The sequence below is a fragment of the Mobula birostris genome, chromosome 5 (genome assembly GCF_030028105.1).
Source record: "Mobula birostris isolate sMobBir1 chromosome 5, sMobBir1.hap1, whole genome shotgun sequence".
NCBI classification, from domain to species: Eukaryota; Metazoa; Chordata; class Chondrichthyes; order Myliobatiformes; family Myliobatidae; genus Mobula; species Mobula birostris.
In genome coordinates, this window is record NC_092374.1 from 78,299,762 (window position 1) to 78,316,411 (window position 16,650).

General features: G+C 41.1%; 1 protein-coding gene across 1 annotated transcript in view; it reads right to left on the minus strand.

Annotated features, from left to right (window-relative positions):
* Positions 1 to 4,264: 4,264 nt before the first annotated feature.
* The window catches only part of c9orf72 (C9orf72-SMCR8 complex subunit), a 61,451-nt gene continuing 49,065 nt past the window's right edge, over positions 4,265 to 16,650 (minus strand). The window contains exon 10 of the mRNA XM_072258226.1: positions 4,265 to 4,718. Coding sequence (XP_072114327.1) covers positions 4,532 to 4,718 — 187 coding nt within the window. The 3' untranslated portion in view covers positions 4,265 to 4,531. The remainder of the gene's footprint in view (positions 4,719 to 16,650) is intronic.

The following is a 16,650-nucleotide window of genomic DNA, read 5'->3' on the forward strand; positions in this document are numbered from 1 at the left end:
CCCCACTTAGAAGTTTTTACATTTTATTATTCTACAACATTGAATCACAATGGATTTAATTTGGCATTTTTTTTCACACTGATCAACAGAAAAGAAGACTCTTTGTCAAAGTTAAAACAGATCTCTACGAAGTGATTTAAATTACTTACAAATATAAATACAAAATAATTGATTGCTTAAGTATTCAGCCCCCTTTAATATGACACACCAAATCATCACTGGTACAACCCACTGGTTTCAGAAGTCACATAATTAGTTAAATGGAGATCTGCTTTTGGAGACCTGTGTGCAGTCAAGGTGTTTAAATTGATTGTAGTAAAAATACACCTGTATCTGAGAGGTCCAACTGCTAGCGAGTCAGTATCCTGGCAAAAACTACACCATGAAGACAAAAGAACACTCCAAGCAATTCCCTAAAAAGGTTATTGAAAAGCACAAATCAGAGATGGATACAAGAAAATTTCCAAGTTACTGAATCTCTTTTGGACTAGTTAATTCAATCGTCAAGAAATAGAAAGAATATGGCAGAGCTATAAATCTGCCTAGAGCAAGCTGTCCTCAAAAACTGAGTAACTGTGCAAGAAGGGGACAAGTGAAGGGGGTCAGCAAGAGACCTATGAATCTCTGCAGGAGTTACAAGCTTCAGTGGCTGAGATGGGAGAGACTGCACATACAACAGTTACCCTGGTGCTTGTCCAGTCGGTGTTTTATGGGGGAGTGACAAAGAGAAAGTCACTGTTGAAAAAAAACTCACAAGAAACCTCAGCTAGAGTTTGCCAGAATGCATGTGGGAGTCAGCTGGAAGATTCGACAGTCTGATGAAACCAAAATTGAGTTTTCAGGCCATCAGACTAAACGCTGTTTGGTGTAAGCCAACCACCAGAGATAATCAAAAACACAGCATCCCTACTGTGAAGTATGATGGTGATTGCATCATGCTGTGGGGGTGCTTCACTGCTGCTGGCCCTGGAAGGCTTGTGAAGTTAATGGGTAAAATGAATGCAACACAATACAGAGAAATCCTGGAGGAAAACTTGGTGCAGAGAAAACTGTAAATTGGGAGATTTGTTTTCCAGCAAGACAATGACCCTAAGCATAAAGTCAAAGCTACACAGGAAGGGCTTAAAAACAATGAAGTTAATGTCCAGGAGTGGCCAAGTCAGAGTCCAGACTTCAATCCAATTGAAAATGTATGGCTGAACTTGAAGTGCTGTTCACTCATGATCCCCACATAATCTGACAGAGCTTGAGCAGTTTTGTAAAGAGTGGGGAAAAATTGCAGTGTTCAGATGTGTAAAGCTGATAGAGACCTATCCACAGAGACTCAAGACTGTAATTGCTGCCAAAGGTGCATCTACTAAATACTGTCTAGAAGGGGGTTGAATACGTACACAATCAGTTATTCTATTTTATAGTTATAATAAATTTCGAGCACTATGTAGAGATCTGTTTTCACTTAGACATGAAAGTGTCTTTTTCTGTTGATCAGTGTCAAAAAAGCCAAATTAAATCCAGTGTGATCCAATGTTGTAAAACAATAAAACATGAAAACTTCTAAGGTGGTGAATACTTTTTTATAGGCACTGTACTTTGCTTTGCTAAGATACAACTTTGCAATATGATCTTTTAACAGAAGAAAAATCCCATCCTTTACCTTTGAGCAAAAACATTAAATTTCTGCCTTACAAACAACAGGAATTCTGCAGATGCTGGAAATTCAAGCAACACACATAAAAGTTGCTGGTGAACGCAGCAGGCCAGGCAGCACCTCTTCCTAGAGATGCTGCCAAATTTCTGCCTTATTTATTTTTAAATATACTTTTTATTTCTCAATAATATACCCAGATTGGAAAGCCTGTGAAGTTATCTTGCAACTCTGGGACTCATTTGCCACAGCATCCAATCCTTCTGCACAGGTTGCTTCATTTTGCAGCTTCCTTTATTGTAACCATGGGAAAATAGTTAAAATGTTAAAAAAAAATCAGATATTCATGAAACAGTCTTGTCATAAAGTATATAAATGTCTCTGTTTATTGTGTGGGATGCAAGGAAGTTTTTACTGACTTGTCAAGATGTAATTGCTTAGATAACCCATACCTTAAAAAAAACCTAGACTATAACCACAAATAATCTTGAACATTGAAACTTATATAGAATCAGAGGCATGGAACACTGCTGCACAGAAACAGGCCCTTCGGCCCATCTAGTCCTTGCCAAACCATTTGAAACAGCCTAATTCCATCAACCTGCACCCAGAACATAGCCCTCTCATCCAGGTACCTATCCAAATTTCTCTTAATTATTGAAATCGATCCTGCCTCCACTACTTGCACTGGCAGTTCATTCCACACTCTCACCATCCTCTGAGTGAAGATCCCCCTCATGTTCCCTTTACACGTTTCATCTCAATCCTTGACCTCTACTTGTACCAACTTCAGTGGAAAAAGAACTGCTTTCATTTACCCTACCTATACTCCTCATAATTTTCTATATCTTTATTGAATCTCCCCTCAATCTTCTACATTCTAGGAAATAAAGTCCTTGCACCTTATTCAACATTTCCCTATAACTCAGGTTCTCAAGTCCCGGCAACATCCTTGTAATTTTTTTCTGTAGTCTTTCAATCTTATTTCCACCTTTCCTGCAGGTAGGTGACCAAAACTGCTCACAATACTCCAAGTTAGATCTCACCAATGTCTCATACAATTTCAACATAACATCCCGACTCCTGTACTTAGTGCATTGATTTATGAAGGCCAATGCGCCAAAACTTTCTTTACAACTCTTTCTACCTGTGACACCACTTTCAAGGAATTATGGATCTGTATTCCCAGACCCCCCTGTTCTATCACCCTCCTCAGTGCCCTACCAATCATGTAAGCCCTACCCTGGTTGGTCTTCTCAAAGTGCAACACCTCACACATGTCTGCATTAAATTCTATCTGCCATTTTTCAGACAATTTACTTTAATGTTCTACATGCTCAAGTTCCCAATAAAACATTCTAACTATTAGCTAAATATTCCTTTTAACTGGCTTCTAATGGTGAACTATGTGGGAAAACAGTTTGTTCACACCAGAGACTACCAGACTGTTGTGGCAGCTTTCTTCCATTTGAGTGCCAAAATCTGCAAAAACTAATCATGATAACGACTTGCATTTATTCAACCTGAGATGCACCCTTGGATGCACTGGGACACATCAACAGTGATGTAAACTGGAGCCATTGGGTGCTTTGGGTCTTTCAACACCAGACATCTTTGCCCAGGTGACCTAGCCAGGGTTGATCAGGCCTTGGCTTGTGTCCCAGCAGCATTCGTCCACGGGTCACACCTTTTGGTCTAAAGCCACCTGGAGGCTCGCTTAGCAGCCTTTGTGATAGTTGTGAAGGTTCTTTTTTTTGCCAAGGAGAAAGTAGGTTCTGCAGAGCAAACAGCCAGCAAAACCTTTACACCTCACTGTACAGGCTCGCACTGTGCTGTCCAACTTTGTGCTCTACCAGCCCCTGGAATGTGGCCTTCTTACACTCAAAATGCCTCCTCAATCCAGTCTTCCCAAGGCACTGTCAGTTTCACCATGTCAACCTGCTTCGAGGTTTCTGATAGAATGACCATGTGAGGCCTCAGTGATGATGATACGATGAAGTCAGGGTACTCAAGTTGCTTATCAAGATCACCTTTCAGTTGCCAGTCCGACGCCTTGACAAGCAAGCCTGCAAATGATCTGGGCTGAGGCTGTGGTTGGTCTACAGCTTTGACAAAGGCTGTGGGCTTTCTAGGTTTATATAGTAAAATATCCCACACAGCCAATTTATTGGTCAACTTAAATAATCATAATTTGCTAAGAAATTGAAATATTGTGTAGCAGTTTTGCTTCTGTTGAGTATCTTCAAACCTAATAATTGAGTTACAGAGTTACTATGAGGGTGAATAGCAGCAGTAATATGCAGGTTCAGTTTAAAGAGAAATGCTTAAAAAATATTTGCAAGCTTCCTTGTTCAGGCTGGCAGGGGAAAACAGAGCAATTTTTCCTGATTGCAATTGTTTAAGCCAGGTAATAAGGGATGAAATCAGACATGATCTAATATAATAGCAAAACAGACTCAAAAGGTTGAGAATCTTTACATGGCATGGAAACAGTAAGCCAAATGGATATGGATGAGATACCATGTTTTATGACTGAAGCAAAAAAAGAACATTTAGCTATGATGAAATTAGTGACTAATTATCTAACTTGCAATAAAATATCTCAAGGTAGGCATTTTGAGGTTAAATTTAGAAATATTAAACAACTGTTTTCAAAGAAAATAACATGTACACAAATATCAAAAGCTAAATGCTGAGAACTTTAGTTACACTGTAAACAATCAAATTTATTTACTAACTTGTCTCAGTATCATTGTGTTAAATAGAAGTTCTGTATTCTTGTATGACACGGATTTTAAAATTAATATTTAGACTCAATTAGACATTTTCAAGTACAGGCAAATTATTATTCACATTAATGTAAAATACAATTTACATAAATTCTCTCTAAAGTGACATTAGTACATCGCGTTCTTGTATGCTTGTGTGGAAAGATTTTCCGAAGATAAATGAGTGAAGGCCTGGTTTTAATTTCTCAGCCACGGCCATTATAATACTTAAGTCACCCTCCACTGCAAGATCAAGGTCAATTTTCAGGTTTCGTAATGATTTGAAAGGCTTCTTACCCCTCTGGCTGAAGAAAAAGCAGAACAAAATAGTAATTGTAAATGATCAGGGTTAATATTTTATAACCAAAGAGTTAACTATTCAAACTATCAAAAGGTTTACTTTGCGATATTCTGTACTTTTAATGCCTAATTTGCAAATTCCTTTTACTATCTTTTCAAATTTGTTCAAAGAGACTACTAAAACTTCTACTATGCAATCTTAATTTGCTTCCAGCAAGAAATTATACCAGCAGTTTTTTTCCATATTTATCATGGAGCGTCTCTAATAGTTCTCACCTCCAGCAAATCCAGTTGTAATGAAACAAATTAATTGTACAAATCTAGGATTTGCTTTTTTTCTTTAAGGAGTTCTATTTATGAAAATCTGTTTAAAACACAGTGCTCTGTCACAGAAGCATACCGCACAGAAATGGACCCTTGAGACCCACATTATCCAGGATGACTGTGATGCTCATCTAAGCTAATCCTACCTGTTTGCATTAGGCCTGTATCTGTCTAACTACTCGTCTTCATGTACCTGCCCATATGGTTTTTTATAAGGTGATTGTATCTGCCTCTGCTACATCTTTTGGGAACTTGCTCCATACACCTCCCATCTTGTGTAAGGAAAACTTACCTCTTAAGATCCTCTCTCACATTAAACCGGTGCCCTCCCAATTCTAGAATCTAACTTTCCATTTTATACATGCTCTTCGTAATTTTCTGAACCTCTAAGGGAATACATAGGAGTAGTAGATCACACACAGGCAGATGGGGTTAGCATGGATTGGCATCCTAAGCCAAACGAGCCCATTCCTGTGCTGGTTATACTGCTCCATTTTAAATGTTCTAAGGTCATTCCCCAGCCTTCTACATTCAAGTAAGAATAGCCCGAGTCTATTCAATCTCTGCTTATACCTACAGCTCTCCATCCTTGGCAACATCCTGATGAATTTCTTCTTTGGTGCTACTACATCCTTCATGTAGTGTGCTGACCAGAAGTATACACAATACTCTAGAGTGCAGTTTAAGCCAATTATTGTCCCACTGCAACACCCAACACTGTGAAGTATTATATACATAGAAAATAGGTGCAGGAGTAGGCCATTCGGCCCTTCGAGCCTGCACCGCCATTTATTATGATCATGGCTGATCATCCAACTCAGAACCCCGCCCCAGCCTTCCCTCCATACCCCCTGACCCCCGTAGCCACAAGGGCCATATCTAACTCCCTCTTAAATATAGCCAATGAACTGGCCTCAACTGTTTCCTGTGGCAGAGAATTCCACAGATTCACCACTCTCTGTGTGAAGAAGTTTTTCCTAATCTCGGTCCTAAAAGGCTTCCCCTCTATCCTCAAACTGTGGCCCCTCGTTCTGGACTTCCCCAACATCGGGAACAATCTTCCTGCATCTAGCCTGTCCAATCCCTTTAGGATCTTATACGTTTCAATCAGATCCCCCCCTCAATCTTCTAAATTCCAACGAGTACAAGCCCAGTTCATCCAGTCTTTCTTCAAATGAAAGTCCTGCCATCCCAGGAATCAATCTGGTGAACCTTCTTTGTACTCCCTCTATGGCAAGGATGTCTTTCCTCAGATTAGGGGACCAAAACTGCACACAATACTCCAGGTGTGGTCTCACCAAGGCCTTGTACAACTGCAGTAGTACCTCCCTGCTCCTGTACTCGAATCCTCTCGCTATAAATGCCAGCATACCATTCGCCTTTTTCACCGCCTGCTGTACCTGCATGCCCACTTTCAATGACTGGTGTATAATGACACCCAGGTCTCGTTGCACCTCCCCTTTTCCTAATCGGCCACCATTCAGATAATAATCTGTTTTCCTATTTTTGCCACCAAAGTGGATAACTTCACATTTATCCACATTAAATTGCATCTGCCATGAATTTGCCCACTCACCCAACCTATCCAAGTCACCCTGCATCCTCTTAGCATCCTCCTCACAGCTAACACTGCCACCCAGCTTCGTGTCATCCGCAAACTTGGAGATGCTGCATTTAATTCCCTCATCCAAGTCATTAATATATATTGTAAGCAACTGAGGTCCCAGCACTGAGCCTTGCGGTACCCCACTAATCACCGCCTGCCATTCTGAAAAGGTCCCGTTTATTCCCACTCTTTGCTTCCTGTCTGCTAACCAACCCTCCACCCACACCAATACCTCACCCGCAATACCGTGTGCTTTAAGTTTGCACACTAATCTCCTGTGTGGGACCTTGTCAAAAGCCTTCTGAAAATCCAAATATACCACATCCACTGGTTCTCCCCTATCCACTCTACTAGTTACATCCTCAAAAAATTCTATGAGATTCGTCAGACATGATTTTCCTTTCACAAATCCATGCTGACTTTGTCCGATCATTTCACCGCTTTCCAAATGTGCTGTTATCACATCCTTGATAACTGACTCCAGCAGTTTCCCCACCACCGACGTTAGGCTAACCGGTCTATAATTCCCCGGTTTCTCTCTCCCTCCTTTTTTAAAAAGTGGAGTTACATTAGCCACCCTCCAATCCTCAGGAACTAGTCCAGAATCTAACGAGTTTTGAAAAATTATCACTAATGCATCCACTATTTCTTGGGCTACTTCCTTAAGCACTCTGGGATGCAGACCATCTGGCCCTGGGGATTTATCTGCCTTCAATCCCTTCAATTTACCTAACACCACTTCCCTACTAACATGTATTTCGCTCAGTTCCTCCATCTCACTGGACCCTCTGTCCCCTACTATTTCTGGAAGATTATTTATGTCCTCCTTAGTGAAGACAGAACCAAAATAATTATTCAATTGGTCTGCCATGTCCTTGCTCCCCATAATCAATTCACCTGTTTCTGTCTGCAGGGGACCTACATTTGTCTTTACCAGTCTTTTCCTTTTCACATACCTATAAAAGCTTTTACAGTCCATTTTTATGTTTCCTGCCAGTTTTCTCTCATAATCTTTTTTCCCCTTCCTAATTAAGCCCTTTGTCCTCCTCTGCTGAACTCTGAATTTCTCCCAGTCCTCAGGTGATTCACTTTCTCTGGCTAATTTGTATGCTTCTTCTTTGGAATTGATACTATCCCTAATATCTCTTGTCAGCCACGGGTGCACTACCTTCCTTGATTTATTCTTTTGCCAAACTGGGATGAACAATCGTTGTAGTTCATCCATGCAACCCTTAAATGCTTGCCATTGCATATCCACCGTCAATCCTTTAAGTGTCATTTGCCAGTCTATCTTAGCTAATTCACGTCTCATACCTTCAAAGTTACCCCTCTTTAAGTTCAGAACCTTTGTTTCTGAATTAACTATGTCACTCTCCATCTTAGTGAAGAATTCCACCATATTATGGTCACTCTCACCCAAGGGGCCTCTCACGACAAGATCGCTAATTAACCCTTCCTCATTGCTCAAAACCCAGTCCAGAATAGCCTGCTCTCTAGTTGGTTCCTCGACATGTTGGTTCAAAAAACCATCCCGCATACATTCCAAGAAATCCTCTTCCTCAGCACCTTTACCAATTTGGTTCACCCAATCTACATGTAGATTGAAGTCACCCATTATAACTGCTGTTCCTTTATTGCACACATTTCTAATTTCCTGTTTAATACCATCTCCGACCTCACTACTACTGTTAGGTGGCCTGTACACAACTCCCACCAGCGTCTTCTGCCCCTTAGTGTTACGCAGCTCTACCCATATCGATTCCACATCTTCCCGGCTTATGTCCTTCCTTTCTATTGCGTTAATCTCTTCTTTAACCAGCAACGCCACCCCACCTCCCCTTCCTTCATGTCTATCCTTCCTGAATATTGAATATCCCTGAACGTTGAGCTCCCATCCCTGGTCACCCTGGAGCCATGTCTCTGTGATCCCAACTATATCATAATCATTAATAACAATCTGCACTTTCAATTCATCCACCTTATTACGAATGCTCCTTGCATTGACACACAAAGCCTTCAGGCGCTCTTTTACAACTCTCTTAGTCCTTTTACAATTATGCTGAAAAGTGGCCCTCTTTAATGCTTGCCCTGGATTTGTCGGCCTGCCACTTTTACTTTTCTCCATAGTACTTTTTGTTTCTACCCTCACTTTACATCCCTCTGTCTCTCTGCACTGGTTCCCATCCCCCTGTAGTGAACTAACCTCCTCACGCCTAGCCTCTTTAATTTGATTCCCACCCCCCAACCATTCTAGTTTAATATTCAATACTTCAACATACCAAATACCACATCACTACTATTTACTCCATATTAAATGACTGAATGTTTGAATTTTGAAACCTCTCCACCTTTTACAAGATATATTTGTCATATAGTTTCTGCTTTTTATAAAATATGAAACATCCTCCCCGAAGAGTGTTGGATAAGACCAGTATGAAAGAGGTCTTAACTGTCAGCAAAACTTGGAGCTTTAATAGAGAAAATGCAACATCTCAGTATGAAAACTTTCTTGGTGATATAGCAATCAGTATCCAATCAGTGCATTGATAGAGAAAAGGAAATTATAGCAGTATCTAACAATGGACTTGTAACATCACATCCTGACAATAATCTCAAACATCTCATTCCTCAAATGCAGAAATTCTACCAACTTGTCAGTGGAGGAGGGTGATGCAAGCCAAAGATGTAAAATTACATTTACACTCATAGACACAGTTTAAACATATTTATTGCTGGCATTTGGACCTTCTGCCAATACTTGATGAATGGGGACACCTGCTGGAGATAACAGCTGCACAAGAATACTTATAAAATGGTAGACACGGTCTTTATTTTACCTGTGGACAGATTAAAATTGTATTATTGATGAATTAGTGTTATCTATAATATATGGAGCTCAAACACCTCAATAGCCAATTCAAATATATATTTTTTAATCAACACTTCCCATGCTATCTGATTACCTCATTCAAATAATGTAGCTAATTATAGACAGCAGTCACAGACTCACACGACACAAAAACAGGCTCTTTGGCTCAGTGGATGACCATCACTTATGCTATCCCCATTTAGCAACACTTGATTAGTGGCCTACTGTGTCTCGGTGATTCAAGTGACTGAAGTTATCTGCCTCTACTACTCCCTCAACATTCCAGATTTCAAACATGTGTGAGTCAAAAATTTTCTTTACGTCTTTCCTATCTGATTGCTGCCCAAATGCCTTTTAAGCACTGTAACTGCACCTGCCCCACCACTTCCTCTGGCAGCTCATTCCAGATTTTCACCACCCACTGTGCATAAAATTTCTCTCAGATCTCCCCTTTCACCTTAAAAATTGTCCTTCCAATTCTAAGCTTACCTTGGAAAACTAATCTATCTATCCAATCTGTGCCCCTCACAAATTTATAAAATTCGATAAAGCATACTGAACAAGGGATGAAGTCCTCTAACATGAATTGAGGGAGCTATGTAGCCATTTAAGAGTAGGATTTCAAAGAGTGTAATCTCTGGAAAGTTTCCAATGCTGTGGTAATGTAGCGGTTAGGTGTGTCGCTATTACAGCTTGGGACATTCCAGAGTTTGCCATTCAATACTGCACCGTTCTGAGAGGATCTCCGTACATCCTCCCCATGGAATGTGTGGGTACGCTGATTTCCTCCCACAGTCTAAAGATGTACTGGGTAAGTTAATTGGTTATTGTAAATTGTCCTGTGATTGGGTTAATTGGGATTGTGGGGTTGCTGTGGCTCAAAGGTCTGGAAGGGCCTACTTCCTGCCACATCACTAAATAAACAAATAATAAGATAGTGAGTGTTGGAATAGAAGTGTTGGTCAAATGAATGCATTGCTGAAGGGACCCTGCAGAGGGACAGGTCTTTGGTTCTTGGATCCTTGGGATGCATACAACGAAAGGTTGTTCTCCAATCAATGGACCAATATCCTAATGGAGAGGTTTGCTAATGTTATTAGGGGAAGGTTTAAACTAAGAGGACAGGGAAAAGGGGTTCAGAGAAGCTGTGTATATGTGGAAAACAGTCATGTGGAGAAGGGTATGAAGTCCAGTAGGCAGAGCAAGCAGATAAAAACACAATGGAAATTCAAATCTAAATGATAACCATTTCAGTACAAGGAGTCAAAGCTTTAATTAACATATGGGGCTATGGCATTGTTCTAATCACTGAGGCATGGTCGAACTATGTAAGACCTACCCTGGTTGGTCCTACCGAAGTGCCAAACTTGTCTGCATTAAATTCCATCCGCCATTTTTCAGCTCATTTTTCCACCTGATGCAGATCCTTCTGCAAGCCATGACAACCGTCCTTACTGCCCACTACACTCCCAAACCTGGTGTCATCGGCAAATTTGCTGATCTAGTTAACCACATAATTTAATTACTTATTGACATACAGCACAGAGTAGGTCCTACAGGCCCTTCGAACTTTGCTGTCTAGCAATTCCCCAATGTAATCTGAGCCTAATCACAGGACCATTTACAATGACCAATTAACCTAACAACTGGTACGTCTTTGAACTGTGGGGAGAAACCAGAGCACCCGGTGGAACAAACTCCTTTCAGGCAGATTAATGTCAGATTGCAAGAGAGGGAATTTGTTGAATCCCTAAGAGATGACTTTTTAAGAGCAGTTTGTACTCGAGCATACTAGGGGAAAGGCTATCTTAGATGGAATGTTATGTTATAACCCATATTTTTTAGTCAGCTTAACGTAAAAGAACATATAGGAGGCAGTGATCATAATATGATTGAATTCATACCGCAATTTGAGAGGGAGAAGCACAAGTCAAATGTATCAGTATTGCAATGGAATAACAGGAATTACAAAGGCATGAGAGAGGAGCTTGCCCAGATGGATTGGAGGAGGATACGTGCGGTGATGATAGCAGAACAGGGCTGAATGAAGTTTCTGAGAATAGGTTGCAGTGCGCAGGACAGATATATCCCACAGAAGTAGTTCTCAAACTGCAGGGCGAGGCAACCGTGGCTGACAGGGGGAGTTAAGGACTGCATAAAAGCCAAGGAAAGGGCATATAAGGTAGCAAAAGTGAGTGGGAAGTTGGATGACTTGGAAGCTTTTAAAATCCAACAAAAGGCAACTAACAAAGCTATAAGAAGGGAAAAGAAAAATGAGGGCAATCAAGCGGATGATATAAAGCAGGATACTAAAAGCTTTTTTAGTTATATAAAGCATAAAAGGGAGGTGACAGTTGATATTGGACCACTAGAAAATGATGCTGGTGAGGTAGTAATGGAGGACAAAGAAATGGCAGATGAACTGAACAAGTACTTTCCTTCAGTCTTTACCGTGAAAGATACAAGCTGAGTGCCAGAGATCCGTGAGTGCCATTGCTATTACAAAGGAAAAAGTGCTAGCTAAACTGAAAGGTCTTTAGGTGAATAAATGACCTGGACCACATGGACTACATCCCAGAGCCCTGAAGGAGGCTGCTGAAGAGATAACAGATGCAATGGTCATGATATTTCAAGAATCACGATTCTGGCATGGTCCCGGAGGACTGGAAAATTGCAAATGTCACTCCACTCTTTAATAAGTGAGGAAGACAAAAGAAAGGAAATTATAGGCCACTTAGCCTAACCTGGGAAAGTGTTGGTGTCCATTATTAAGGATGAGGTTTCGGGGTACTTGAAGACTAATTATAAACTAAGTCAAAGTCAGCATAGTTACTGTAAAGGGAAATCTTGCCTGACAAATCTGCTAAGAGTTCTTCAAGGAAGTAACAAGCAGAGTGGACAAAGAAGAGGCAGTAGATGTCACTTACTTGGATTTTCAAAAGACGTTCGATAAGGTGCCACACATGAGGCTGCTTAATAAGATAAAATACTATAGCATTACAGGAAAGATACTGGCATGGATAGAGGAATGGCTGACAAGCAGGGTGCAGCAAGTGGGAATAAAGGGTCTTTTCTAGTTGGCTGCCAGTGATTAATGGCATTATACAGGGGTCAGTATTGGGACCACTATTTTTCACATTGTTTGTCAGCGATTTGGCTAATGGAAACGATGGCTTTGTGGCAAAGTTTGCGGATGATATGAAAATAGGCGGAGGGGAAAATACTGCTGAGGAAGCAATGCAATTGCAGCAGGACTTAGACATATTGGAAAAATGGGCAAAAAACTGGCAGATGGAATACAGTGTTGGGAAATGTCTGATAAGGCATTTTGGTAAGGAACAATAGTGTGGAGTATTATCTAAATGGGGAGAAGGTTCAAACATCAGAGGTGCAGAGGGACTTAGGAGCCCTTGTGCAAGACTCTCAGAAGGTTAATTTACAGGTTGAGTCTGTGGTAAAGAAGGCAAATGCAATGTTGGCATTTATTTCAAGGGGAACAGAATATAAAATAAAGGAGATAATGCTGAGGCTTTAAAAGACATTAGTCAGGCTGCACTTGGAGTATTGTCAACAATTTTGTGCTCCATAGCTTAGAAAGGATGTACTGTTGTTGGAGAGAGTCCAAAAGAGGTTCACAAGGATAATTCCTGGAATTGAGAGGCTAACATATGAGGAGTGTTTGTAGCTTTGGGCCTGTACTCACTGGAATTTAGAAGTATGTGTGGGGATCTCATTGAAACCTACCAAATGTTGAAAGGACTAGATAGGGTGGATGTGGAGAGGATGTTTCCTATGGTGGGGGATATCCAGAATTGGAGGGCACAGCCTCAAAATTGAGGGGTTACCTTTTAAAACAGAAGGAAGGAGGAATTTTTTTAGCCAGAGAGGAGTGAATCTGTGAAATGCTCTGCCACAGACTGCGGTGGAGGCCAAGTCTGTGGGTATATTTAAGGTGGAAGTTGATAGTTTCCTGACTAGTCAGGGCATCAAAAGATATGGCAAGAAGGCAGGTGTATGGGGTTGAGTAGGATCCGGGATCAGCCATGATGGATGACGGAGCAGACACGATGGGCTGAATAGCCTAATTCTGCTCGTGTCTTATGGCAGTGGCGGGGATTGAACTTGCACTGCCTGTTCTGTAAAGCATTCTACTAACCAGTACGCTATGGTGCAGCCAGTCATCCAGATCACTGATACAGAAGACAAACAACAAAGGACCCAACACTGACCCCAGTGGCACACCACTAGTCACAGGCTTCCAGTCAGGGAGGCAACCATCTGCAACCACTCTCTGGTTTCTCCCATAATACCCATGTCTAACTCAATTTACTACCTCATTGTGAATGCCGTGCGACTGAACCTTCTTGACCAACCTCCCATGCAGGACCTTGTCAAATACCTTGCTAAAAACGATGTAGACAACATCCTCTGCCTTGCTTTCATCCACTTCCCTGGTAACTTCCTCGAAAAACTTTGTAAAATTGGTTAGACAGGATCTACCACCCACAAAGCTATGCTGAATATCCTTAATCAGTCCATGTCTATCCAAACACTTACAGTACATATCCAGTCCCTCAGAATACCTTCCAATAATATTCCCACAACTGATGTCAGACTCACCTGCCTATCATTTCCTGGTTTATGTTTAGAGCCTTTTTTTTAACACTGTGGAACAACACTGGCTGCCATCCAATCTTCCGGTACCTCTCCTGTTGCTGAGGATGTTTTAAATATCTCTGCTAGGGCCCTGGCAATTTTTGCACTTCCCTTCCTAGGATCTGAAGGAACACCTTGTCAGATCCTGGGGATTTATCTACCCTGATTTGCCTCAGGGGAAAAAACACCCCTCCTCTGTACTCTGAACAGGGTCCATGAAGTTGATACCATTTTGCCTCACTTCCATAGACTCTGTGTCTGTCTGCTGAGTAAATACAGATGCAAAGAATTCATTCAAGATCTCCCCCATCTGTTTTGGCTCCACACATGGATTACCGTTCTGACCTTCCAGAGGACTAATTTTGTCTCTTGCAATCCTTTTGCTCTTAACATATCTGCAGAATCCCTTAGGTTTCTCCTTCATGCCTTGTTTTAGCCCTGATTTCTTTCTTAAGTGTTCTCTTGCATGTCTTATACTCCATAAGGACCTCATTTGTTCCCATTTGCCTATACCTACTATGCACTTCCTTTTTTCACTTAATCAGAGCCTCACTATCTCTTGAAAACCAAGGTTCCCTACACTTGTTACCTTTACCTTTTATTCTGAAACACATATAGCTTTGTACCTTCACAATTTTGTTTTTGAAGACCTCCCACTTTCCAAGTACACCTTTGCCAGAAAACAGCCTGGACCAATCCACACTTGCCAGATCTTTACTGATATCATCAAAATTGGGCATTCTCCTATTTAGAATCTCAGTCCATGGACCAGACCAATCTTTTCACGTTTACTTTAAAATTAATGACACTGTGGTTACAAGACGCCAAGTGTTCTCCTGCACAAACTTCTTTCACCTGCCCTATCTCATTCCCCAATAGCAGATCCAGTATTGCACATGCTCTTGTTGATACTTCTACCTACTGAAGGAAACTTTCTTGAACACATTTGACAAACTCTACTCCATCTAATCCTTTTACAGTATGTGGAAAGTTAAAATCACCTACAATAACAACCTTATTTCGTGCATCAATCTGTGATCTCTTTACAAATTTGTTCCCCTAAATCCTTCGGACTGTTCGATGCTCTATAATATAGCCCCATTAATACCATATCATAAGGTCATACCATAAGATATAGGGGCAGAATTAGGCCATTTAGCCCATCGAGTATACTCAACCATTTCATCATGGTTGATCCAATTTTCCTCTCAGCCCCAATCTCCTGCCTTCTCCCCATATTCTTTTATGCCATGACCAATCAAGAGTCCATCAACCTCTGCCTTAAATATATGCAAAGACCTCGCCTCCACAGCTGCCTGTCACAAAGAATTCCACAGATTCACCACTTTCTGGCTAAAGAAATTCCTGTCATCTCTGTTCCAAAAGGACATCCCTCTATTTCAAGGCTGTGTGCTCTGGACTTAGACTCTCCCACCACTGGAAACATCCTCTCCACATCCACTCTATCAAGGCCTCTCACCATTCCAAAGGTTTAAATTAAGTCACCCCTCATTCCTCTGAATTCATGAATACAGGCTCAGGGCCATCAAAAGCTCTTCATATGACAAGCCATTCAATCTGGAATCATTTTCGTGAACCTCCTTTGAACCCTCTCCAGTTACAGCTCATCCTTTCTAAGGTAAGGTGCCCAAAACTGCTCATAATGTTCCAAGTGAGGTCTCACTAGTGCTTTATACAGATTCAATGTTACATTCTTGCTTTTATATTCTAGTTCTCTTGAAGTAAATGCTAACATTACATTGCCTTCCTCACCACAGACTCAACCTACAAATTACCTTTCTTATTTCTCAGTTCCACCCATAATGTCTCACAAGTTCTCCAGTCTGTCCTGATGGAGCACTGTTGTGGAATTTTCCCTGACTAGTAACACCACCGTCCTCCTTTAATCCCTCCTGCTCTGTCACATCTAAAACAGCAGAAACCTGGAATATTGAGCTGCCAATCCTGCCCCTCCTACAATCAAGTCTCACCAATGACCAGAATGTCGTAATTCCAGATGTTGATCCACGCTCTAAGCTCATTGGCCTTTCCCACGATACTTCTTATATTGGAATATATGCAGCTCAGGATACTAGTCACGCCACGCTCAACCTTCTGATTTCTGACTTTGAGGTCTAACCAACATCTGTCTCCAAAACCTCGCCATTAACTGCTCCGGCACTCTGGTTCCCATCCCCCCGCAACTCTAGAATTTTTATGTATTGTTCTGTACTGCTGCCACAAAACAACAAATTTCATGACATATGTCAGTGATAGTAAACCTGATTTTGAATCCAGTTCAATTAAGGTAGTTAAGTCTATCAGATCTGCAGCATATGAGTAAAGTGTACACTTGCTTTCAAATAATTAAAATGCAGAAGAGTAGAGGAGGATTCGGTTGTAGCACCTGAAACAGTATTAAGCTTTTGAATCTAACGCTACAAGACCATAAGACATAGGAGCAGAATCTGGCCCATCGAGT